This window comes from Grus americana, chromosome 16 (genome assembly GCF_028858705.1).
Source record: "Grus americana isolate bGruAme1 chromosome 16, bGruAme1.mat, whole genome shotgun sequence".
In the NCBI taxonomy this organism is placed as follows: Eukaryota; Metazoa; Chordata; class Aves; order Gruiformes; family Gruidae; genus Grus; species Grus americana.
This window is the reverse complement of record NC_072867.1, coordinates 14,304,200-14,329,817: the sequence shown is the minus strand read 5'-3', so window position 1 is coordinate 14,329,817 and position 25,618 is coordinate 14,304,200. Positions and strand designations below refer to the sequence as shown.

General features: G+C 41.2%; 2 protein-coding genes across 10 annotated transcripts; both read left to right on the top strand.

Annotated features, from left to right (window-relative positions):
* The first annotated feature begins 14 nt into the window (after window positions 1-14).
* Window positions 15-7,822, top strand: DENR (density regulated re-initiation and release factor). 2 transcript variants are annotated; one of them, XM_054844518.1, is made up of 8 exons: window positions 15-501; window positions 1,464-1,578; window positions 2,548-2,567; window positions 2,841-2,925; window positions 3,581-3,664; window positions 5,776-5,892; window positions 6,963-7,102; window positions 7,516-7,822. In XM_054844518.1, the coding sequence occupies exons 2-8, from the start codon at window positions 1,473-1,475 to the stop codon at window positions 7,558-7,560; spliced, it is 597 nt and encodes a 198-aa protein (XP_054700493.1). In that variant the 5' UTR covers window positions 15-501; window positions 1,464-1,472; the 3' UTR covers window positions 7,561-7,822. The 2 variants fall into 2 exon arrangements, with proteins under 2 accessions (XP_054700493.1, XP_054700495.1); XM_054844520.1 differs by having other exon boundaries at window positions 40-178.
* Window positions 7,823-8,688: 866 nt separating this feature from the next.
* Window positions 8,689-25,547, top strand: CCDC62 (coiled-coil domain containing 62). 8 transcript variants are annotated; one of them, XR_008579539.1, is made up of 15 exons: window positions 8,689-8,831; window positions 9,113-9,286; window positions 9,524-9,716; window positions 10,319-10,485; window positions 11,133-11,234; window positions 11,564-11,735; window positions 11,821-11,922; window positions 13,063-13,151; window positions 14,121-14,221; window positions 14,848-15,597; window positions 19,379-19,556; window positions 20,203-20,334; window positions 21,996-22,100; window positions 23,195-23,354; window positions 24,129-24,866. XR_008579539.1 is itself a non-coding variant. In XM_054844534.1 (14 exons), the coding sequence occupies exons 2-13, from the start codon at window positions 9,251-9,253 to the stop codon at window positions 22,080-22,082; spliced, it is 2,109 nt and encodes a 702-aa protein (XP_054700509.1). In that variant the 5' UTR covers window positions 8,689-8,831; window positions 9,113-9,250; the 3' UTR covers window positions 22,083-22,088; window positions 25,328-25,547. The 8 variants fall into 8 exon arrangements, 5 of the variants coding, with proteins under 5 accessions (XP_054700509.1, XP_054700508.1, XP_054700506.1 ...); XR_008579538.1 differs by having other exon boundaries at window positions 8,690-8,831; window positions 21,996-22,088; XR_008579540.1 differs by lacking the exon at window positions 23,195-23,354 and having other exon boundaries at window positions 21,975-22,088.
* Window positions 25,548-25,618: the final 71 nt, after the last annotated feature.

Below are 25,618 nucleotides of genomic sequence, written 5' to 3'. Positions count from 1 at the left end.
TCAAACCACGCCCCTCCCAGTCACGCCGCGCGGGGTGTCCGGCGGGCGCGCGGTTCTCGCGAGACGGTGGCGGCGGCGCTGGGGAGGGCGCACGTGCCGCGCGGTGTGTGGGAGCTGCCGCCGGAGGAGGAGGAGGAGCCGCCGCCTCCCCGCCGCCGCGGCCTGAGGGGCCTCCCGGGTAACGCCGCGCCGCTGCCGCCCCTCGGCTCCCCCGCCCCTTTCTGCGGGAACGGCACTCCGCCGCCCCGTCCCAGCGGCAGGCGGCCTGTCCCGGCGTCCCGCCAGTGGGCGTGCGGGCGGCCTCCTCCCGCGGCTACCAGCATCTTTCCCCCAGCTCCCACACCCACGCTCTCCCTCTCCTCCCGTACTGCGGCTCTGCCTCCCCTCGCAGTCATTCCCCTCGCCTCTTGTACCTCAGCATCCTCCCCCCTCAGGTACCCGGCGCCCTCCTTTCCCTCAGCCCTGGCGCCCTCCCCACACTGCGAACCTGCTCCCCCTCAGGTACCGGGCGCCCTCCTTTCCCTCAGCTCTGCCCCCCCATTCCACTACGCCTGTGATCCCCATCACGCCTGGAACCCCAGCACCCTTCCCCCCGACCTGCCCGCACTTTTACCCCCTGCTACCCAGCACCCTCCCTCCCCATTTGGGATCTCCATGGGTGCTCCTGCATCCTTCCCCTCACTGTGACCACCTACCGCCTTTCCCTGCGGTTGCCCAACCATGAACCCCGCCACCTCTGGTGCCCTGGGATTTTCCCTCAGCTCTCATCACTGCCCAGGCACAGCTTGTACAGTACCTGGCTCTGAGCCTTCTGCACACACCTCCTGCCAGCTCCCATGATCCTGGGGGACTTCTTATGCATTGCAAACCCCTTCCCTGTTGACTCCTCTTTCCTAAGCCCCGTGCCTGAAAATGCATGTAAACCATTATTAATTGTATTAGTGGGTTGAGTTTGGTTTGCTTGTTTTGTGGCCTTTGGGTTTTTTTGCCAGTGTCCCAGGATCAGATTGTAACTCTTCAGATGTTGATTTAAATGACCCCTTTTCTTTGCTAGTGTACTGGCCGTACATCCCCCTACTCCCCCAGTGCACGTACTGTTCGTATACCACTGATTTAACGTGATACTTCACATTCTGCTTAACCTAGTGTGTTCTGTAATTCCGTGTGTTGTTCTTGCAGATCTTTCTTCGTTTTACACTGCATTTTGTGGCACTTTGGGTTTTTTTTTTCCCTCATGGGCTAGAATTCCATACTGCTTGGTATCTTTTGCAGGCATTTCCTCCATATTTTTTCATTATTTCTTGACTCCTATTTTTTCCTCCCTGATCTCTCCTGCTTTTCTTAGGATTGTACCTATTTTCTCTGGGATTTGTCAGCCTCTGGGATTCTTGTTGAGTTGAGAAAGATGTGAGTGACTTTAACCCAGAACTTAGGTCCTGATTCTTTTGTTCTGTGACCTCCAGGCTTGTGACATGGCCACAGATGTAGCTGAGCCTGTGGTCCCTGACTGCAGAGGAGACGTAAGGAGCGGTGCCAGGTCAGATGCCGACTATCCTCTTCGGGTTCTCTACTGCGGAGGCAAGTGCTGAAGGAGCAGTTGTCCACAATTCTTACAATGTGGTGTTTGTGAGGGCAGCCTAGCAAAGAATGGGAGACTTTCTTTTGGTCAACTTGACCTTTCTGATCATCTTTCTGAAATAGCTTGTGTTGTGTATTTTATCTAAAGCGTTTTTGGTGAAACATAGGGGTCTTCCCTCTGAGAGATGGAGGTACTAACAGCTTTCTGCGTGTAAAAGTTACGTGAGTGGGAGTGGTGCTCAGATTGTGAACTGTTGAGCAGAGATCTCTTCCTGCAGAAAGCCAGTAAAGCCTTTGGCACAGAAAAGGCCTCTGAGCATTAGTATGATAATAAGAAAGTAAGTTAGAATTCATGAAAGTAATTGTTACAATGTGTTTAGAATTATTCTTTACTCATTACATTTGTAGTTATGTGGATGAAATTTAAAGGGAAGTAAATAATCTTGACAGGTATGCTTTTTAGATAGGTAGGTTGTTTTGCTGTGGGCTTGAATACAGTTGCAGGGGGTTAGAAAAGAATCCCCGTTGTGCATGAAATTAGTTTGGGTTTGTTCTGGGCCTGAGCCCCTCTTCTGGACGTTAGCATTTCTGGGAAAAAGGAAGGTTAACCAAACCACATGGTGATTTATTAGGTGTATCTTTTGCCTCAGGTAGAACTGGTGTTTCTTTCTGTAATTTTTCCCAAAGCTGTAGGCATCTCCTTCCCTTCCTTCATTGACTGGCTGCTCTTGCTGGGATAGTTTTAACCTAATGCAGAGCGTGTGAGCAAATGACTAATGAAAGAAAAATTACAATGTGGAGTGGTATCAATAAAGTAATCTTTTTTGAGTCAATGTGTGGTCATAACCAGAAGTTATGATGTAAGAAGCCATCCCTAACCGAAAAATATGATTTTTAATTTAAGGCTGTAAGTGGAGAACTGTTTTTTTATAATATATTCTTTTTTTTTTCCTTCCCTTTTTTCTCCAGTCTGTTCATTACCAACAGAGGTGAGTTAATTTTTTTGTTGTCAGAGTTTCTTCTTTCTGTCCTATGATGATTCTTTCTGATCTTTTCTGGCTTTTCTTAATTGTGGCAGTTCTGTGCTTCAGCTGGCGTTGTCTTTAGGATGACACAAGGTTTCTTCTGTGCTAGTATAATATTTGTATTCAGTCATCTTACGGAGAAATGGCTGAGCTGAATAGCAAATATATTTTGGTATATTTGTTTATGACATTTTGTAGTTACTTTGCTAACGACATTCATATGACCTTCTTCTGTAGTACTGCGAATACATGCCTGATGTGACTAAATGCAGACAATGGTTAGAAAAGAATTTTCCAGATGAGTTTGCAAAACTTACAGTAGGTAAGAATCTTTTCTATTTTCTAGTTGATATGTGCCCTTAGACATAGTCAGAAATCTTTGAGCTTGTCCAATTCTCATCTCTTCCGTTTTCCCCACTGTATCAACCATGAAAGTTAAGCGTTTTCTTAGGAGTCTACCATGCTTTTAGATGCTGTGAAAATATATTCAATGATGTCAGGAAACACTGAACAAACAATGTGTAGTTTCAGTAATGATATTGAGCTTTCTTAAGGCTTCTACTGTAACCAGTCATCCATATACTTGTTCCCCATCAAAGTTATTTTATTGGATTTTATGTCTGTCCAGTCTACTGTGGACGGCTGGAGGAAAGGTCATTAATAATAGCAAAATTGTTGATTTGCATTTGGAATTTCAATATTAACACTATCATTAATTTCTGTCAAAATTATGTGAAGAGACTGTATTGAAATTGTAACTGCATCTTTAAGCTAAGGCTTTTCTGAAGTCTAATTTGCATAAGTACTGTAATGAAGATGTAACATGTATCAGTCAAGGGGCTGCTGCACGTAAGCAAAGAGTTTACGGATTTAGCAAAATATCACTGTACCTTATTTCCTGTTCCTGTAAGGCTGTGGTTGCCTGACCACTAATTTTGTTCGCTTTCTTCTCCCCATGCCTTTCTGATGTATTTAAGAAAATTCACCTAAACAGGAAGCTGGGGTTGGAGAAGGCCAAGGAACTGCGGGAGAAGAAGAAGAGAAGAAGAAGCAAAAGAGAGGCAAGGTCTAAATAGTTGATTGCGGTACTGATTGGGGGCGTCCCTTTCTCACCTGCTGCTCTGGACTGTGGCACAGATTCCTTGCATTTTGGTTGTTAGCTACGCTTTGATTCTGCACAAAAGATACTGAATATCTATCTTCTACTGATAGCAGAGTTAGTGCGGTGATCTATGCTGATGAAAGAATTGTATAATAGTAATAGCAAGTGAAAGATGACCTGCATCATGTGTCTCATTGTTCCCGTCATTGCTATTGCACTTATTCAGGGTGTATGTAATTCTTTTCAACCTAAAATCAGCTGGCATGCCTCCTGGAACACTTGTTTCTGCCCTGTTTAACAGCAGTTTATAGGCCGTTTGCGGAGTAGAACAAAGACTGCTTTCCTCTGTTAATGCCTCATGACACCACTTTTGCCTTTTTTCCTTCCACCTCTCGTCTGTATTCACGTAACAGGACTTGGGTTTATGCTTTTAACGCTATTACCTGTGTCTTGTTAACAGCTATGTCTCTTCCCAGCAATACTAGTGAAAAACATTTACAAAAACCAACTTTGGAACATATAAAATATGTGAAACAATTTAAACATACTTTTACCTTTTATTGTTGGAGTTCTTCCTGTTTAATTAACATCCGTTCCACCATAAATCAGAATACTGGGGTTGTTAATATGCATTTGCCTGTGGAGTGTCAGTTGTGTCTGTAGTGCTTCAGAAATTATGGTTAATAGCCCAGTGAGATTCAGATTTTTAAGCCACATATCACTGCAGATGTTTTATTTTTGTGTCTTGGTAACCAGTTATGTTTACCTTGTCAGTAGGCTATGTGTAGTGACAATGGTAATTTATGTGGTGTGGCTTGGATACTTTTCCCAGAGACTTCAGAACATTTTCTTTCAATGTTAATTTATTGTGTGGGGTGGCATGGATAGTTTTCAGTCTCCTTTTTTTTTTTTTTTTGTTCTAAAATAATAGTGTTTAAAATATTTAGGGATTCTTCTCCTGGAATCTAAAATTTCATGAAACTTACAGTATGGCGTTAAGTATGATGGTATAAGACTGACCATAAGACAGAGGGTGAGGAAAAATAAGCAAAAACTTACTAGGACACTGCAGAAATTTACTGAAGAAATTTTAAGACAGAAATTTACTGTCTTAATTCTACATTAGTATAAATTGATATCCAGTAATTTGAAAGTGCTGCATGTTAGAAGGCGTCACAAGGGTTTAGTTTGCTTGTCATAAATTCTTTAGGTTTTCATGCTGAGAAGGCTCAAGAACATGAAACTTTGGTTGCCCTGGAGTAACTTGATGAGTATATACGAAGTTAGCCAAGATCTTAATCTGACTTGAAGAATCCTAATGAGCAGAATATACCTTTTGCATGCTCTGCTCAGACTAATAAATGCCTGATCTGCGAAGTGTTCCCTCAGGTTGGCCTAGAAACAGACAGTAAGAAAGATGATGTTAAATCACGTGGAAGTTTGCAGTCAGCTATGGTAGCTGGCTTCTGTTTCAGAGGCGTGGTGGTTTCTGCTAGCTTGTATATAAATATATGGTTCACACTGGGCTTGTGCACAGATAGACAGAACTTAATCTGCTGTTTAAGCCAGCAGCCTGAGTAGGCACATCCTCATGGCCCCAGTAAATGGACATGAGTAAGTTCCTTTGCCTTTGACACAAACCCTGAGGGTGTTAAACTCATGAAAAACATTAAATTAACAATTTGCTCCTAGGATTACAACCACAGAAAAATTCCTGAAAGAGGGCTTAAATGTAGACCAAATGCAGGGATTAGTAAAGTGTGGGGAAACCCCCTTTTTTGATAATTGTAGCGAGGTTCTGCTGTGCAAGCTGTTCTTGGATGCACATTTGACACGCATATATTGTTAGTTCTGGTACTATTGAGCTTCGGTGACTTGGGACCTTTCTTAAATAATAATGAAAAACCCTCAGTGTGAGACAATGTGCAAAATTATTTTTGTTTACCAACACAGATGGGGAGAATACAGTTTCTTTGTTTATAGGGATGAACTCTGACCTTATATGCTTTTTTCTTTGATTAAGTATGACATCATTTAACTAATAATGTAACCTTATACTCTGTTTTAAAGGTGGAAGAGGTCAGATAAAACAAAAAAAGAAGACTGTACCACAGAAAGTTACAATAGCTAAAATTCCTAGAGCAAAGAAAAAATATGTCACAAGAGTATGTGGCCTTGCAACGTTTGGTGAGTTGATGTTTGTTACGTGTTTTTTGTTGGGTTTAGATGTGCTTGCCTTTAACTTCGTGATATAGCTATTACATTGAGTGATCCGCTTCCATCTGTGCGAAGTGAAAGTCCCAAGGTGCTTTTAGCAGTTCCAAAGCATGCCAAAGGTATGCTGACTTCTCACAGCGATAAATTATTAAAGTCCTTATTTCCATGATGTTTGCAAACAAATAGAGTTACAGGTTTTTTTGAAACAAGGCTTCCCATAGCAGTTCACTTGTTAGGCTTCAGATTAGTCTATTGTCTTTAATTATGAACATGTTTATTTCCAAAAGGATGCTTTTTTCAATCAAACTTGTAAATATGTTATCGACAATTATTTTTCCCTATTCTTGAGACTGATTAAGTAAGGTTTTCACTTGCCTCTTCAGTACGGCAGTCAAATTATTACCAAAGTACATTAACAATGCTTTGGTTCAGCTGCCGACAGCTGCTTGGTGTTTACAGCTATAACACCTTCCTTCCCACATTGACCATGAATTCTGTTAAAAAGGGAAGATGTAACCGTGGTTGCGTTAACAAGATATGTTACACATTTCCTGTGTGAGTGTATCATCAGTTTTCTTGAGGGATCAGTAATATGCCGTAGCTTGATCTGAACTGGATATGTATCTTTGTGCTGGAAGCCAATCTTAAAAATTGTTGGGATGTGTTTCTGAGAGGAACATACAGAAGCACTTCTATGGAAAAACTTGTTTGATAGCTATGGAAGTTTTTCAGAACTGGAGGGGCTTTTAATCAGTTCTGCATGTGCATTTCTGGTAAGTGCGTGCAGCATAGACCTGTGTAAACAGAATGTGTAGAGGACATTCAGCGATTCTTACCTTGAAGAGTTTGCTAGATTTGTAGAGTCGGTTGTTTTGTATGTAAGCAACAGACTTTTGCTTTCGATGGAAACTGTAGCAAAGCTTTAACTATAAACTGCCACTATTTTTTTTCAACAGTTAAAACAAGGTTTTGGTTTTAAACTTGAGAAGATACTTCTGTGACAATGGCTGTACTTAAACTGTCCATTTTCCTGTCAACAGAAATTGATCTTAAGGAAGCACAAAGATTTTTTGCTCAGAAATTTTCCTGCGGTGCCTCAGTAACAGGAGAAGATGAGATCATAATTCAGGGCGATTTTACAGATGACATTATCGATGTAATCCAGGAGAAGTGGCCTGAGGTAATAAACCCTTTCTTCTGTCAGAACTCCGGTTTTCCACAATAGCCTGTGACTTTCCAATGATTTTGAAGAAGGGTTTCAGCTTTGGCAGCACAGATTGTTGCTCAAAGACAAAAGATCAGTTGTTGCATTCCCAGCTATGAATGGCTAGGTTAAGGAGGGATTGAACTTGAAGTCAAGTGTTGCTTCTGTTGTCCAAGAAATGTCAACTCCCTGAACATGTAGTGCTGCTGCTGTGGACACTAGTTTCTTAATGGTGAATGTCTAAGTATTCTTACATTGCCATCCTATTTTTCAAAATCTCTTAAAATACTGCAAAGTTAAAACAAACAATATTGGATATTGAGTGTGACATGTAAGAAGAAAGTATCCTTAATATGTTATGTTTTGGTCTTTTTTTTTTTTTTCCCTAGGTGGATGATGATAGCATTGAAGATCTTGGAGAAGTCAAGAAGTGATAGTGAAAGACTACCTTTATTTAATTATATGGTTATAAATGATGTAGCCAAAGCGAGGCTTCTAAGTCCATTTGCTCTGCAGTGAAACTGTGGAGAACCCGTATCCTTGGCATTTTCACTGTTCTGTATAGGCTGCTTGTTTGTTTTTGTTTTTGTTTTTGGTTGGTTTTTTTTTTGTTGTGATATTTGCCAAAGTTAAATTGGGGTTCTATCATGCTTAGGCATGAAGTAGATTTAAATAAAATTACTGTTCCTCACTGAATACAGTTTCTGTTTTCTTTACAGCTACTTTCCTCTAACAGTCTTACAGGAAAATAATAATTTAAGTCATTAAAAGCTTATTTTTCATCTACTGTCTTTGTCTGCTGAACTGAAGTGAATTAGGCATGTGGCTAATGTACAGAAACTCCTACCTCTGATTTACCTGCATAAAATCTTAGAATGGGACAAACATTCTAAAGGTTTGTTAACAGTTAAAGGAAAATGAATCCTGAAGTGGTCAGGCAATTGGACTAGATGGTCGTGGTAGGTCCCTGCCAACTGAACTGTTTTATTTAGCGGAAACACTGAGGAACGTGGGAATGTCTGAAATGTTTAGCCTGTTTTCATAATTCCAAACAATCTCCGAACCTGCTGGTCTTCTAGGTGGGGCAATTTTAGTGGCTTTCTGCTTTCAGCATACTGCTAGTTCATGAACGGTGGTAACGAGCACAACTTTATCGTGCCCACTGTTTGTTTCCACCACCTGTTCCTGCAGCAGTGCGGTGGGTGCCAGCTGTACTGCTCCGCTCTCCGTACTCCTGCAGGCAGCCTCGGGCATCCATTCAGTGCTTTGTATGTCATTGTAAAGCCTAAATGAGTTGAAACCTGAGAGGATGATGCATTGTATGCCCTGTCCTCTATTGGTAAAGTTCCTTTTTTTTTTTTCCTGTGATTTTTATTTATAAGCCAATCTGTTTAGTTGAGGAGGGTGTGTCTAATGAGATAACTGTATTGCTGTAGTTGTTCCATTTAAAAGCCGAGCAGGGTAGTCGCCGCCATCCCGTAACGTCCACTCGGGTTCTTACTCGTCTCCTATTAGCAAAATTATTAATTTTCATTTTTTTCCAGACAGCTCCACCGGCGGAGTGCGGCCTCAGGCGGGCGCGGGGCTCGAACCTGCGGCCCCTCCGCTGCGGGGAGGCGGGGCTTCTGCCTAACCGCCGCCCGAGGCGGCCACTCAACGGCTGGCGGGGGCGGGGCGCCACCGTGACGTCAGGGCGAGGGCGCCGGTGGGTTTGGCGGGGGGCGCGGAGCGGCGGGCGGCAGCGGCGGGGCTGAGGGGAGCGGGGTCGGGGGGCGCCCTGAGGAGGGGTTCGGCGGCGGCCCTGCCGTGCGGGGGGGGCATGGCGGACCTGCAGGCCCGTACCGGGAGCGGTCGGCGGTAGGAGGGCCGCTCTCCCGAGCTCGTGGTACCTCAGGGCCCTCCTCAGGCCTCGGCGGCTGTGGGAGGCCGCAGGGCCGCGCCCTCACCTCGGTCTGTGCTCAACGGCTTGCGTTTGTCATTCTGCAGGGTTGCCAGGTCAGCAGCAGTCTCGGCGGGTAACCATGTAGTGCTTAAAAGAGAGGCAGCCTCCGTGCTGAACCTTACAGTCATAAATATTTACCGGTATCCACTAATGCCTGGTAGCACGCTGGTCCCCAGTCCCCTATGAATTCATCACTGCCGCATTCTGCTTCGCCCCAGGTAAAAAATGAAAGTACAGTTAACAGAGTGGTCTATTTTTAACATGAAAGTACTCACTGTACCACTAACAGTCTCAGTCAGGGACCACAGGTGGTACCACAAGCATGAGGAACTTTTGTGAACGATCTCTGTTTAGAAACTAAAAATATTTTAACTTAAATTAAAACCTGACACTTATTATCAGAGAATTTGTCACTTCTTTATGTTGAAATGTGTTCCGTGTGCTACCTTTCATAGAAACTTAGCCCAAGCCTTGAGAACAGCACCATTCAGAAACAGAGGCAAGAACTCCAGCTTTTAATTGCAGAACTGAAAGATCGTGATAAGGAACTCAATGATATGGTTGCAGTGCATCAGAGACAGCTTCTAGCCTGGGAAGATGATCGGCAAAAAATACTGACTTTAGCAGAACGATGCAATTTGTTAAACAGTAAGTATTGTGTGTATAAAGAGTAAGACCCTGGTCTCTTAAGTACGTTCAGGTGCTTAGACTCCTCAATAAAAGTTTTGCATCATATAAGGAACCATTTCCTACCCTTCAACCTTAAATTTGGTTGTCTTCTTTCTGAGATCAAAACTTCCACAATGGTACTAAAGATAGCTGATCTTGAAGGAGGTTTGATAATTGGATAGCTCTTTCTCATTTGCATATGTAAATTGCTTCACAGACTCTTAAAAAAAAATCTGATTAAATAAGTGTGGGGGAAGAGAACAACTTGCAAATATGCTGGTGAACTGCAGGGCCCTGTGCCCTGAGGCTCTGCTGCACAGCTCTGACATCATCCACAAGCTACCCAGCTAATCACCTGGCAGCTCTGAACAGTCTTGTGTGACGGCAAGTTCACCACAGAGTTCGTGTTCCACCTAACCTCGGTAGCTGGGGAATCCTGTTTCAGAGTATGCAACGTGAGCATCCGTTTCTGAATCATGTGATTTTAAAAAACTGAATTAAATTACTGTCATGCAGTTTTTTAAATCTCAGAAATACCTGAGCTGTTTTCTCACGGATACCTTGTCTCCCTTCTTTTTCAGATGAGCTGAACAAGAGAAATGAAATTATAAAATCACTGACCAAAAAGTTAAAGTTCTTAGAATCCCAGCAGAATGACAATAAGACAACACTTGAAAATACACAACAGAAGTTTAAAGAGCTGTCTCAAAAAGCAACAGATGCAAGTCTTCACTGTCAGGCTCTGGAGGTAGGAGTTGAGTAATGTCTGATTTTGTAGTCCATGCGTGTACAGAATGCCAGTGGCATTTGTGAGTTTCACTAGTGAATAAATATTTCATTTTAAGGCTCTTGAGTTGTGTTTGTCTTTTAATACAGTAATGTTAGATTAATCAATGCTAATTAATGTTAGATTAAGGTATCGGTAGTGCTGGCCCACAGAACAGTACTGGTACTTGGTTAGGAAGTTCCAGATGGTTTTATTTACAGCTTTGATTACTATGATGAACTGTAACATTCTGAAAATGATTTAAGGATATGAAAATAATTGGTATTCAAGGATTTAAGATTTTTTAAAGTGATTTGGCGATACTGTGTTTATTGGGATAATTTTTTCCCCTGTATGCAATACAATAAAGCAGTATTGTGCATTTTCATCTGTCTAATAGGCTTGACTTAAGACATGCGGGATATTAAGACCCTTGATTGCAAGCAAGTTTCATTGTAACGAATTGGGGAACAATTTTTACTCTGGTCCTCTTTTCTCCAGATCCTCACAGCTTGCTCAGAATTCCCCATCGCCATTTGTGATGTTTAAAGAAAGTTGTGTACACATTTACTGGAAAAGTAGTAACTGAATCATTGAAGTAGTAGCTGACACTTATTTCTGTTCACTAGGAGAAAAATCAAAGTCTCCACTGCTCAGTTTTGGAACTGTCTGCTAAAACAGGTCAGCTGCAAGCGAGAGAACAGGAGCTTCTTACTATGCTTAAGCTGAAGGTAACATCTATCGTCTCATCGGGCAGTAAATGTGGTCAAACTGCAGTGCGGTTATTAGTGACCGTACTGTAGCGCTTTAGGCACTGTTGGTCTCACTGCTGTTTAATTCTTAGGCTTGTTTGTGAAGGGAAAAGTGGTCAACAAACAATAAACTGGTTTATTTTCATAAAGAAGCTTGTTTCTTGGCTTTGATTTGCGTGTTTTTTCCTCAAGAGCTCAGAAGAAAATCTGTGAAGTAGCTATAACTACGGCAGTAAGATGTACTGTTGTTTTATCAAAATCCATACATGAAGATAATAATCAAGAACACGTTCTATTTCGTGTTTCAGGATGAGGTTATACTTGAAACAACTGATCACATTACTGAGTTTACATCTAAATTCAAAAAGCTGGAAAGTGCATTGCGTGTGGCAAAGACGGAGGAATTCAGTCTCAACAAAGAAAAGCAAGACCTCAGACTGAGACTGAAAGACCTAATACTTGAAACAAATAAGCTGAAAGGTAAATGCTTATACTGGGCACCTAATTTAGTGTAGACCAGCATGATTCCTTTTCATTTTGGGAAATATTACATTTTGTTTTAAAGATGACCTCTGCGAAAAGATGAAAGAAAATAATAAGCAACAGGAAGAAATTCTTCACCTCAGACAAGAAAACAGCTGCTTGAGGAACGAGCTCGCGCTTAGTGGTAAGTGTGGGCAGTTGGCTTTTGATGCCTTAGCTTTCAACAGCTCAGAGACTTCTAGACAACAACAGTTCGCTAGTATCTGTGAAGGAGGCAGCTTCTTACCTCAGTTTAATAAAGGTATATACCTTTGTGTGTCATTCTTCTGTGAAAGCAATATCTAGGGTTTCTGCAGAACAGTTTATAAAATCTTGTAAAAGCACAAAGTTCACAAAGATCATTGTGCATGGAGGAATGAATGGCTCAGAGGATTCTCTTGAAAATTTTTGACTTTCATATCTCCTGTGGTATTAATAGAATAAATGGGGGTGCCATTCTCCCTTCTGACATAGGTTGTGTAGAAAATGGTGACCTACTGAAAAGAAACCATGTGCAAAACCTATAGCTTAGGCCCTATGAAATTACCAGCCCATTCAACCGTCCAGTATTTGTATAGAAGTAGTACATTTAAAAATTCAGTTTTTCTCTTGTTTTTCTTGAACTGATGGGTTTGGTTTAGATGGTTTAATGTGCAGGACTTGGTAAACTGCAACTTGCTATCTGTTGATGGCTTCACTTTGGTTTTGGGTAGAGAGAAACTCTCCTGTACTACAGTGGATAGGAAAGGTCAGCTGACTGTTGCTGCAGTGTTCTTACAGAGAAGCGATATACCTTGAAAGATCAGGTGACCAAAGATGTCCTCTGCTGTGAGATAAAAAGCCTGTTGCTTTTTATCTGCCGTTACCTTTGCCAAATAGTGATCTCATGTCTCATTATTTTAAAAACAATAGTAATGAGAAGTATTTCCCAGCACTTCCCTGTATGAGGCATGAATTAATTTTAATTACTGCATTTCCTCTCCATGGAAGAATGTTAACATGAAAAAGTAAAATAAATCAGTCAATGAAGCAGAATATTGCTGCTAGTAAAATAAAGCTAGGTGCCGGTGAAAAGTCTGAGGAAAATACTTGACCTGTTTAGTTGTCTTACGGTTTTTGTGCTCTTTTTATTTGGAGGAGAAGCAGATCCCGTTGATCTTAAGAAAATGCTTTTATTTTGTTTAGGTACCTCTTTCTACTGCTACAGACATAGGCATTAACAAATGTACTTGTTTTGTGTCTATTCACTTCAAGTAGTTTGAAAATTGTGTATATTTTGAAACAGTTGAGAAAGCAAAGAGAAAGGATCAACTTCTTCAGTCTGCCAAGTCTAAACAAGCGCGGACTGACGCAGAACTGTCAAGTTTGCGACAGGTACAACCCTAATTGTGTTTCTACTCTGAGATCATGAAGGCATTTTTCAGTAACATCAGGTCTACATGGAACAGTATAACAAGTTAGATCTAGCTATTCTTAATGAAGAAAAAAAAATCAAATTTGCTGTCTCTGCCTTGCTGGGATCCCTATAGAATGTTGATTTTTTTTTTTTTTTTTAATTGAAAATGCATGGTACAAATCCTTGTATTTATGTGTGTGCTTAGCCTTTTTTATATAATTGCATTTAGTCAGTGCTACAATGAATAAATACCACCCTCATAGCAGTAAAGTGGGGCACCCTGTTGAGATAACAGTTTGTCAGCGTGTATGTACAACCAGAGAGTGCTGGGCTCTGAAAAGTCACGCGAAAGGCAGTGGGAGTGGGGCGGGCTGCCTCGCACGCGTGCCCAAGGTGAACTCATGCAGCGTAAGGGTGCGCGGTGTACTGAAAGACCTGTTTCAAGAGCCTTAAACTCAGTGTTTTCACCTGCACTCATTTAAGGTTCTCAAGGCACATTCAGGTTTTTTTGTTGCAAATAATTGATCAATGTGTTATCTTCTACATTAGCTTTACAAAAAATCCCCTGCAGTGAAAGCCAAATACCATGATCATCATTCCATGTCCTGTAAGTCTGCATAACTTTGAAAGACATAACAACATGCATTAAATATCAAATAACAATAATGATATTGTATTTATGGTTCAGTGTGGTTCCATTTTAGAAGACCTTTTCAGTCTTCTAATAGAAATGATGTTTATTGCCGCAAAACGTTCTATTCCTAAATACATGCAGAGATAGCCCCTTAGATTTAGAAGGCTTTCCTTCCAAACAGTAGTTTGATTACAGATACTGGTTTATAGAAATGTTTTGAGGATATTTTTGGAAGACAAGCAATGTGTTAGTGCCTGATGACAATGTTCCTGCACTCCAGACTTCACTAATGCGCATTACTATCTTTAAACAGATCTACGTAAAACAGCAGCGTGACTTGCAATTTCTTCATGTCAATTTAGAGAGCTCTCAGGAATTAAGGCAAAAGCATGAAAAGGTGGCACATGAAAGGAGGTAATCTCTTTTTTTCTTTTTTTTTTTTTTTTTTTTTAATAGTCTGCTCTTGGAGAAAGACTTCACTGTTCAGCCACAACTAACATCCTAAAAGAGATGTGTACTGTATCAAGATGGCTTTGCTGGACTAAACCACAAACATCCAGTGAAGTTGTCAGATACCTTTTTTTTTTTTTTTTTTTTTTTAAATGTAGTCAGGAGACACCATGAGTATCAGTCAGAGAATAAAGCATTTTATTCAGGCCAGACAGTTAATGAATTTTTTTTAAAAAGTGAATAGTCTGGTGGTAGGGGTGGTAATCTGGCCTGCTACTTCTTTTGTTTAAAAATCAAAGTTTATTTTGCATTCAGATTAGGAAATTGGTGCACGCCCTGGAGGTTCAGAAAGAATCACCATGCTACATAAAACATGAGGGAACTCTCGGGCTGATTTTGGAAAGTAACAGCCAAATCTGGGCAGACTTCTGTCGGGTTTTGGCAGGATCCAGCTGCCTGTTGGTATATGAACTACCGCAGAACCATGGCTACAGCCTCTGGTTAATGTATAGCTTTAACCTTGAGGACAGTTTTATGTATGCTCTTTAAATGCAGTATTTCTGACTGTTTTCTTTATCATGCCATTGTAGCATAGGTATGGCATTCCCTGCCTCTGAAAGCAACAGCAAGACAGACTCGGTTAGGACTGAGGGCACTCATGGGACATCCGAGGAGTGTGGAACTGCGCAAGTTCCAAACAGTAGGGTAAAAACCACCTCTGAGGTGTGTGAAGTAGATAATAGACTGTTACTGAATGCATCAGACTTGGAGGAAACTACCTCAGCGTACTTAAACCGGTGTCAAAAAGTTGTGAAAGTCTTGGCTGTCCTTAGGGAAGAAGAAGAAAAGCAGGATGTTGCATCAAGCTCTGATGAGCTAGGCAGCAAAGTATTTTGTGAGGCAAACAACTCAAGGCCATTGAGAAACAGGGATATTTCTGAGAATGGAGTGGAAAGCAGAGACCAACAAACCTTTGAGTCATCTTTACCTGAATATGAGCATTGGCTTAACGTCAGTTCTTGTGTAGATTCGCAAAGTACTTTGATCCAGAACACCATCACATTTGACAAAACTGATGATGAAAATAAAACCTGGGAAGAAGGAACTGGAATTCTGTTTGGCCAAAAAAGCAGAGAGATTCCTGCTGCGATTCACAAGTCTGAATCTGATTCCTGTAGTAATAACTTCATTATAAAAAAAGATGCACGGTGGAAGCGAATATCAGATCCGGAATGGTTGAAGATTTTCAAACCCATAAAAGGAGATGGAAGTATATGGCATGGAAAAGATTGCAGCTGTCTCAAGACTGCACAAGAGATGAAATGTGCCAGCTCAAAAAGGTTATGTGCTTGTTACATTTAAGAGATAGGTAAAAGCTAGAGTTATGTAGAAACTTGGACGTGCAAGCTCTCAATAATTTGTATTATCTCAAGTGATGTTTAAAGTAACCGCTGTTTTCAAATAGTCTACCAACTTGAAAAGTTGAAAAGTAGTAAATTTAAAATAAGTTAAAATAGGTCTAAGGTATCATGATTCTATTTTTATGCTTTTTCTTTTTTGCATCTCTTATCCCCAAGAGCTGCGTGGGTAGGAGAAGCTGCAATACCACATAACTTGCCAAATAAACTAATTGAGAAAAATACAGATTTTAAAAAATCTTATGATTTTTTGAAATCACAGATGTTGCTTGTAAATCTGATGGGTAAAATACATTCTGACCAGAGTTGGACTTCTACAGTGATGTTTCTGTAAGGCAAGAAACAAACCTAGATTTTGTGTGATGCTTTAGTGACTGTTATTTCTGTTGAGAAATCACACAGTGGCTGGGCAAGAATGTAGGACACGGCTCTTCCGCACAGGCTGCTTTTCCTCACTCAGGGCAAGAAAATGAGATGGCAAGATTTAAAGGACAGCAATCTGTCCACTCTCCAGTGTGTCTTTGTTCATGGGACTCGATCCGGGTGCTTATGTTGGAGGAGGAAAAAGGAGATGTGGTTGGGGATGAGCAGAATGAGGTTTCTAATGCTGAGAAGTGTCAGAAAAATACTCAGGTGTCTTAGTGGTATTGGAAGGTATCCGAGATATAAATGCTGCTTCACATATATAGAAGTGGTTTTATGCCTGCACAAGCAAGAGCATTCAGAGCTGTGACTTTCTGTGGATTTGTTGTGTTGGTTCTTCTATTTCCTTTCAAAAAATTGACTGACTTACCAGCTCTATTTTAGGATTTCAGAAGTTTTACAGAGATTTCATAGCTACCTTTTAGACAGAGAGGAGAAGGAGGAGTAGCTTTTCAGCTGGTAGTTTGACAAGTACAGTAAATGAACTTAGCTGTTCAAACCTGCTAAGAATTTTAGCCAGCAAGTCTGCCTAACGTCCAAACAAATTAATGTTATGGAATGGAAATATCTGATGTACAGATGCTTTCATTCTGTGTTGCTTTTAAAAGAAAAATATTATAGAAATTGTTACTGCAGTGAGACAGACCTGTTGAGAAACAAGGTGAATGGGCAGCCATTGAAAAAGAATGCTGTCCTGGCACATTCCCACGCAGCTTATGTGGACTCTCTCTAGTTTCCACTGTTCATAAATCATTAAAAAGACTCCATTCCCCTTAGGTCTACCCTGTCCTTTCTTATCTGCTCCCCCAGCAGCACAAATAACACACTGCCATCCCTCCAAATCTTTTTTGAGGCTGAATCATGAAAACTGCTTTCACTTTTTGTCTTGTCCTTACAGGGATTTTAGGAGAGAAAGAACAAATTCAACCTGGGCAATGCAGATAGGGCATATATCCTTCAGTAAGGGAGGGCTGCTTTACTCATTTGGGATTTGCTGCTGAGCTATCAAGTTTTCTTGATGCCCACATTTGGTCCTAGGAGCCCTGCTAATTGGGGATGGATTAACTCAGTGCAAATCCCAGACTGTCTGCTCTCCAGCCTTTGCTGACTCTGATTTGCCACCGAATAAATTCTCACCCCATAAAGGGAGGAAGGCAGTAGTATTGCAGTCTTCAGTGTGCTGCTTGTTAAGGCATTAATGGCAGAGACCTAACACAACATTCCTTCTGGGACTTGAATCTGGATCCTCCAGTTTTCCATTGCTGGCTTCGTAACGCTGATGATGTATTTTGTGTGTAGGGAAGGGTGCTGGTACCTCCCTGTCAGTCCAGCAAATATTTTTGACATGAGTTCTTGAATTCTGGAACAGCCAACAAGAAGGCTATTAACACAGTGAAATACCTTATCCAACTGCAAGAGCGGTTGTGAAATATTGTGCCAGAATCATTTCTGTGTGCTCTGGCTTAGTGACTTCCTTTATGTTGGACCAACACTTGCCGCCTTTGTATTTTTATCTCAGTTCTGGTTTTATAGATGGAGCGTCAGCAGGTACTTGTTCACTCTGCTCCAGCTGGACTAAGCCATCTCCGTGCCTCAAAATCAGATCTGTTTGTTTCAACGTATTCTTCAAAACTCTGTGCTCATTGCCCGTCCTCACATCCCCTGTTCTAGGCTGCTACAGCTTGTTCCCTCGCGTCTCTCCAGAGCCTCCCCTTGTCAGAAGCACACAAACATGAGCTTTTCTCTCTTAAAAGAAAGCCTGTTGTATCCCAGTGTTTTACAAGAGAAGTGAAATGAGAGACAGCAGACACTTCTGCGCTGGCATCTCTCATGAGGGCTTTTTCTTAGATTGAATGTCATTTAAAAATAAACTTTTTTGTAATAGTCTTGCCAGGTATGGAATGTGTTGTTCCACCAAAACAAGTATCTAAAGAATATTTAATGAAGTGTTGTAAATGTGAAGATAGTATTTTCTTTAAAATACATGTATTTTTAAATTATTTACCTGATCAGCTACCCACAGTTAGCACTGGGCTTCTGTTTTGTTCACAAGTGTGATGGAATACAGAAATGTTTTATTTTTGGGAGATGGTTGCTATTTTATTTACTCTTTAAAAACTGTATGAAGTGGAAATTAGCAGTTGAAAATGAAATTCACTGCATAGCTTGAAACTCCTAGCAGAAACCAGGGCATGTCTTTGTACAAGCTGCAGGCAGCACTCAGTGCTGTGTGAAAACTCAGCACAGGGGACAGGTGATCCCAGGGGAAAAGGGCTTAGTTAGGGTGATCAAGATAGTTTCTAATATGCTACACCTTTTATTAGTTCTAGTCTTAATTTGTGATGAATTGGTGCTGGAGCTGAGGGATTTGGTACATTTCAATAAAGTCATGATTTAAGGAATTGAAATTGAGAACTGTTTTTCTCTAGGGTAGGCTATAATAAAGTTAACTTTTAGTGTGGGAAAGGTGTAAAAGTTTCAATCATTTGATGTGCTTATTAAGAGCTAAAGACCTTTTTTATTAGGACAAGCTTGGGATGGCTGTGAGTTAGTGTTCAGACAGTAATAATGTGCAGGGTACGATTTGTTGCTTTAACTGTCATTTAAACTGCTTTTCAGATATTCCTAAATACACTCAGATATACCCAGTGCTAAATTAATATTTTAAAACCTAGGGGAAGACGTATGCCCATAGATCGTATGCTTCAACTCTACTGAAATAGCAGTCAGGCATGTGAGTTTTGGGTTTAATCACAGTCTGCCTGAACAGCACTTTAGTGTTTGTTCCTGCATTTAAAAATAAATAAAATAAAGCCTCTTTGGGAAAGGTCTCCTGTGATCTCTGAAGTGAGATGATGGCTATGAAAGACTGTGAAATTCCCTTGAAAAGTACACCCACAAATATTAATCTGCCTAATGTTTGATTAAAAAAAAAAAAGGGGGAGTATGGTATGAGAGAAGAAAGAGTACCAGAGTATTGGATGGAACTAGATAGTGCCTTTTGTGTGCTCTTGGCAAGGTTAAATAGATACTCAAGCGCATGGTAATGTTAGCTGTTCTTGAAACTGGTTGAATGTCAAACTGTTATCCTCTGAGGATGAAACTGAGCTAATGAAGCTGTTAAACATGGGAACCACTCTGAGGAACAGAGTAATCCCATGTGCTTGATGGTTTTCTTGGCTCAGGGCCCATAGTTACTTATGTTGTCCCATGATTTTCCTTTGAAAGCTTAAAAAGGATGGTGATGCTGTTTCAGGCAATGTCTTCATGTTTTTAACAGTGAAGAAAACGTGGATCTGAATTCTTTTCACTTGGATTCTCCCTGTTTGACATCCACCCAGAAAGGAGACAGGCCTCAAAGATGTGAGAAATTCTCTGATGAAGACTTCCTTCTGGAGATAAATAACCTTTCAGTGACTAAGCCAACAAGTAGATGCTGCAGTGCTACCATGGACCAAGTCAGTATTTTATTGCAGAATGTACTTCATTAATTTTAAGGGGAATTGTGACTGATGGTAGAAAAGCGAATGTCTGCTGGCATGGAAGAACTAGAGACTCGAATGATGAAACAGCAGGCTTAAAGCAAAGGTGGTAAAATATTTTTTTGATATAATTCTTTGTTGTCTCAATATGTCTTGGATAGCATAAGTATAAGTGAGTTAGAAAAAAAAAAAAAAGCCTTTGAAATGAAACACGTTAGGATAATGGATGCTGGCTGATACATGTTAATTCCAGTAAAGGACAATATCTAGGTATGCTTGGACATGGTTATTAGAAGTTACTGGACACTGTTTCTTTCTTGTTCTGCCTGGTTTTCCCTCTTTCTCATGTCTTTGTTTATTCTTCCCTTTATCACTGAAGTACTGCTGTTGTGTGTACTGTGTACACGTGCACATAGTACTGTTAAAAAGCTGACACTAGGAAAGAATTCTGTGTTTATTAGAAATATCAGCATTTAGACAGACTCTGGAGCAGTCCTACATAGTAGTATTTTGAACTGTGGCATTTCAAAATGAAAGTGATGATTCTTGGCTACGTTACAATCCTTTGACATACTCCAGAAAGATCATTTCATAACTTTGACTCACTTTCTGTCTCCTCCAGGACACCGGTTCCCCCATAAGTAAGCTGCAGCATGCGTTGGCCGAGTCTCGACAGATGGTTGCTGATCTGGAGCTTAGCACTCTCCTCCACGCGAACCCTCGCTGCAGTCCAAACAGCAGCAGCATTAATATGGTATATATTGCTCTCCTGTGACTAGGTTTAGGTGGCCAGGAAGAGTGATTGTGAACATCCTTTCCCTTATGCTTGACTTGTGCTACGACATTATAAACAATATTCTCCTCAGGTTTTGTTAAAGAGAAAATTCCTGCATGCCTCAGCGTGAAGTATTTGAATTTTTTTTATGGGATTCTTTATGGCTCCTCAAGGTCATGACAGGATTTGACTTTTGCGTGTGTCTAAACAGATGGAAGGAAGAAGTCATTTTGGAGCAAGCTGTGGGAGGTCTAGAAAAAAGTGAACACAAGTATGACTTATATTCAGAACTAGTTTATTACACTAGGTATATTTGTGGAAAGGAGGACAGTATAGGAAATAGGTGATATATAGGATAGTTTTCTATGTGAATTTAAACCAGACTCTCAGATCAAAGAACTTTTAGAGTTGTTGTGGGTTAGTAGTTTTAGTTCCTTCATTGCAGGGTCAGAGAACATACTCAATGATCAAAGAAAATAACCTGTACGTAGCTGTCATGGCAATTTATTTTATGAGCATGAACACTGGTAGGGAGTTTCTGTCTTGAGTATGTGGGCAGTAGGAGTAATTGGAGAAGGGGTCATTTGTTTGTTTTCATAAATATCCTCAAGAATTTCTACCTTGTGTGACAAGAAGGTTTTACCACTTGCCTCTAGGAATGAGTAAACTCGTGCTGATACGTATTGCAAAGGGAGAATTTAGGCTTTTGGTTTTAAAGCAGACTGCTAACGAGAAGGCTGCATGCTGAACCCTCAGCCTTCTCCTGAAAGGTATTACCTCTCTCTGAAAATGTTGCACTCCTTTTATCCTTAGATGAGCTTGACTAGAACAGTGTTACTGTAAGTAACAGACAAAGCAATGTTGATAACATTCAGAACAGTAAAACCTTCACTGTGCTGGGACCAACTGACGGAATATAAAGGTTGTGTGCCAGCGTTTGCATAAACTGAAAGGATATTTTGTTCAGAAGTTCATCTGCAGGATTTCATTCAGCGTGAAAGACAGCAGCAGTGTAGTCTTTTGCAAAGACTGTCTTGTAGGAAGGATTCCTGAAAAGCTCTCTGCAAAACAGTGGTTGCTTGTGGCTCTTGCCCAGCCCCATCAGCTGTCTGGCTCCTGCTTACTGGTTGGCACGTCACAGCTCAGCTAAACCGGCTGTCCTGTAGTAACGAGCGTGACTCTGCTTTATAACCTGATACTGCATTTTTGAGCTTGGAAATTGGCTTCTCATTCGGAACGGTTGCTTTAGAGGATAGAAAATCAAGCAGGCTGGTGTTTACTGGCGGGGGTACCTTCTGAACCACATCTGTAGAACTTTGATCTACTTTCAGAGCGGTTCTGGGCAAAAACTTGTCAAGCGTGTTTTAGTTAATCTATGCAGGCCAACTAATCTGTGCTTAAAACCAGGTTTACCTGAGGCTGTTTTAAGCTGGGCTTTAAAACATAACCTATATCAGATATAACCCTTAGAATTTAATCAGTGTTTGTACCTGTTGGATTCTGTGCCCTGCTTGGGGGAGGGAGGAGAAGAGGGAATTAAAAAGTGTATCCTTGCTGCTCGCCAGGGTGAATCTGGCAGCTCTGATTTTTATTATTCGAGTTCTTTGATTTCCACATAGTTTTTTTGCGTTACAATGTAGACAGCAGAACTTGCAGAAGCTCTTCACAGATCCCAGTTATCAGCTGCAGAAGGAAGAGACGCTAAGCTTCCATTCTTTTCTCTATGATGTTCCGTGAGTATGAAGGTCGATTTTTTTTTAATGGTTGTTTTTTTTGTTTCCCTCTTTATAAATGCATCTGCAATATTAATATAAGTTATGGACTTCTCAGATGAGCCTGGCACAAGATTCTAAGTGCACTGCTCTGAATGCATTTCCGATAAAACTCTTGTGAGGACTGTAACAGGAAACAGATATTAAGGCAGCAAGTAATTCCTTCAGTCAAATAATTAAACTTTTCTCAAGCGTGTTCCTCATCCTCTGGGCAGTCAGGTCTTGCAGCTGCATTCCCGAGTACCTGCGCGCCGCTAATTGTAGTTAAAATCCTTCTGTGTGTTACAGATAACAGGATCAAGGATGTGAGCACTGTTGAATAAGAGATTGGGAAGTGTTTTTCAGTGCCACGGCCAAGGGCTGTTTTGGCGTATTGTTCCTGGGCTCAGAGCTCCAAAAGCAGAATGTATTGAATAGAGCTGTTTCAGAATAGAAAAAGCAGCCTTGCCCATAGCAGATTGTTTTTTCTTTTTGAATCAGGAAATTTCTCACTCTCTGATTATTTGTTCTACTAAAGTGAATTGGGTGCTTGCAATAGGCACCATTTTGTCTGGTTCTGAGGACAAAAGAGTAACCAGATATGATTAAAATACCGAATACCACATGAAACTGAACAAGAACTAGCAACAACAGGGGGAAAAATCGACACACAAAAAAAGAAATCTTCCAGTGCCGACACAACCCGAGCATGTTTCTGCAAAGGGAAGCTACCACAAAGCAAGCTGGAGTCCAAAACTGTGTCGCACTGGATTTCTCCTACTGATCAGCTTTGATCCAGTGGGGAGCTGCTGGTCGGTTCTTCTCTCTCGGTATATTCAAACTGCAGTCCCTGAACTGTTCCTGCCCTGTGGAGCTAAACCTGCTGCACCCCTGGGGAGTGGTGTTGGTTTGTGGCACCCTCGTGTTCTGCTGTTTCAGCATTAAGTCTGGAGACACCAAGTCTTCTTTCAAAATAAGTTGGGTCTGCGTAGTGCGCTGCTTAGTGCACGCTAATGGGGCTCTCGTAGGAAATGGATGCTGAGTAGCCGGAACGCTGTACCTTACTCTGCTGTAATGTTCCTATGTAGGGATCGCTGCTTTTCCGAAAAAGAGCCCTGAGGTAAAAGAAGCTGAAGGTTTTATAGATCGAAGCCAGCACTGTGACTTGCATCCTGAAACTACTGATGTTAAAAAGTTTCAGGAGCAAATCCCCAAAATTGCTGAGCACCATGCTGATACAGCAAAGCGGTAAGCGTACGCTTAGCCTACAGTAATAATCTCATTTGCTTCAAGTGAGAAAGAACTGGTGGGACAAATGTACCCACAATTCACTGTAGATCCATGACTCTGCGAGTCACTGGCTGCTGCATAATTCTTATTTTCTTCATTTATTAAAGGGCACTAAATCACTGTGATCGGGTAAATCCAAAGCAGCTTTTGCAGAGTTGATAGCAGGTCCAGAAATAATGAAACATTTGTGCAATTTCATATAGAGAAGTGATTAAACTGACTTTGCTTGGGTTTGTTTGTTTTTTCAATTGCTTTGGAATCATTTGAGGGCAGATAGGCTGATAAATATCAGGTTAATTTCCGAACTAGCTGACAGAGGTTTACCCGTTTGCATCAGGCAGTTGTTTTTCCTTTAGAGAGAGATTGGGTGGGGGAAGAGTTGAAGAGCAGAGGAGGACAGCAATGACTAAAAGGATATATTCAGTTGTGGACACCGTAGCACGTGGCACTGCTCATAAACTGTGACTCAGTGGCTGGCCGAGGGCACAAAAATCACTCCTTTTTGTGAAACAAACTGGGAAGATTTTATTTCATAACACTTGAGTAGTGTCCCCCCAGACTGTTGCCTTTCTGTGAAGTGCTTTGTTAACCTTTCTCCTCTTTCTGTTTTTACTGGTTTTATTCTGTTTGCAGCATGAAAATGTATGTAGTAAATTGACATACATGCGATTGCTTCATCTATTTTAGAGGAAACGTTCCGATGTTTTAATAAAAATCTTTACTTTTCTGCAGTGGATGGAGAAGTTTCCAATACAGAATTAATTTTGAGAACTGAAGATCATCAGCCCATCAGCTACAATGGAAAGTTACCTCACTTTTTTCCATGGTTCCCTGAGTGTTTGAAAGACTCACAAGTGGCAAAAAGATGTGACTATGCGGGAATGTATTTTATCTTGAAATAAAGCATGGAATTATGCCAAGATTAACAAAACTATTTTTATAGCTGAGAGCTCAGGTTCAATACCAGCTTGTTTTTTAAGAATCCTGTGTGTGTAATTGTTACAACATAGGAACTATTTTTCTTCCTTTTTTTTAATGGTAGCTCAGAAATATTTATAGAGTATGACACAGCCAGGCATTCTCTTTTTTTTGTTGTTGTTAGTTTATTGTTTTTGTTCTGGACTTCTTGCCATGTAGAGAGAGATGAATAATGTTTGTAAGAAGTTCTCAGTTAGTGGTGTAACCAGGAACTGCCTCCTGCGTTGTTGAAAGGGGAGAGCTGTCACCCACAAGATGGGCGAAACAGCTCTTCCCCAGTCGGGAGCTACTTACTCTAACAAAAACTTAGAGCAAGGCCAGGTGTGCGTATGGGCTCTGTTACGGCAGCAGCCAAGGGTAATGTGACCGGTTTTAGCATTGAAACTGGTTTTATCTTTGGTTGTTGGGCGAGACGTATTCCGTTATCACACTTTGAACTTATTTTTTAACTAAAAGATCAAAGAAGCTAATAAAGATGATACCTTTGCTGTATCTTTCTTGCCTATTTAACACACTGTCCAACACATTTAGTATTGATGACAGTTCTCCAGCACATACGACACAAATACACAAGTGGGCCACTCGCTCACGTGGGGTTTGGGACACGCCAAGTCCACATCGCTGAGCGCTGCGCTGGCGTTTTTCCTGCGTGGGGGCAGTTAAGAGGCGGGAGTCTCTGGCTCTGTCCACTGCCACAAAATTAATTGCAGTGAAATACAACACTTGCACCATGGTTTCGCATGGTTAACTCTCATATAATTTTCCGCTTTCTCTTTAATTACCTGACAGCCTGCTTTCCTTCGTGTACTAATGGCCTCAAAATTAGTCCTCCAACCTCTTTCCCTCCCCGCCCGCAAGTGTTACCCACAGAGGGAATCTCAGCTGCTCAGTTTTTTTTTTTTTATCCAAGTTTCCACAAGCCTTTGAAGCGCATTTCATTCTTCTTCCCACAGAGAAACTTTCCAGGCTCCATCCTCAAAATCTTCTGCTGTGGGTATGACACAACTTCCCCCAAAACACCACTGATAGCGATACCACGATGCTCGCCCTGATGCTTGTATCGAAATTCAAGTGGCGTCAAACTCAGCTGTTTTATTTCTGGAAGCATTGCAAATCCTCCAGGGAGTGCCTTGCTATTGTATTCTCGTACTGAATTATTATTAAAGAAAACAAAGCTGCTGTTCAGCGACGGCCGGCTTTCTGCAGGGGTGGATGTGCTCTCTGGAGACAGAGAAGCGGGTGGT

Excerpts from the sequence above, each read along its gene's own strand:
- DENR (XM_054844518.1), top strand. The coding sequence starts at position 1,473 with ATGGCCACAGATGTAGCTGAGCCTGTGGTCCCTGACTGCAGAGGAGAC. Across the intron at positions 2,926-3,580 it reads GTTTGCAAAACTTACAGTAG|AAAATTCACCTAAACAGGAA; the intron begins GTAAGAATCTTT and ends GATGTATTTAAG. Across the intron at positions 7,103-7,515 it reads TCCAGGAGAAGTGGCCTGAG|GTGGATGATGATAGCATTGA; the intron begins GTAATAAACCCT and ends TTTTTTCCCTAG.
- CCDC62 (XM_054844534.1), top strand. The coding sequence starts at position 9,251 with ATGAATTCATCACTGCCGCATTCTGCTTCGCCCCAG. Across the intron at positions 11,923-13,062 it reads GAACGAGCTCGCGCTTAGTG|TTGAGAAAGCAAAGAGAAAG; the intron begins GTAAGTGTGGGC and ends ATTTTGAAACAG. Across the intron at positions 13,152-14,120 it reads AACTGTCAAGTTTGCGACAG|ATCTACGTAAAACAGCAGCG; the intron begins GTACAACCCTAA and ends ATCTTTAAACAG.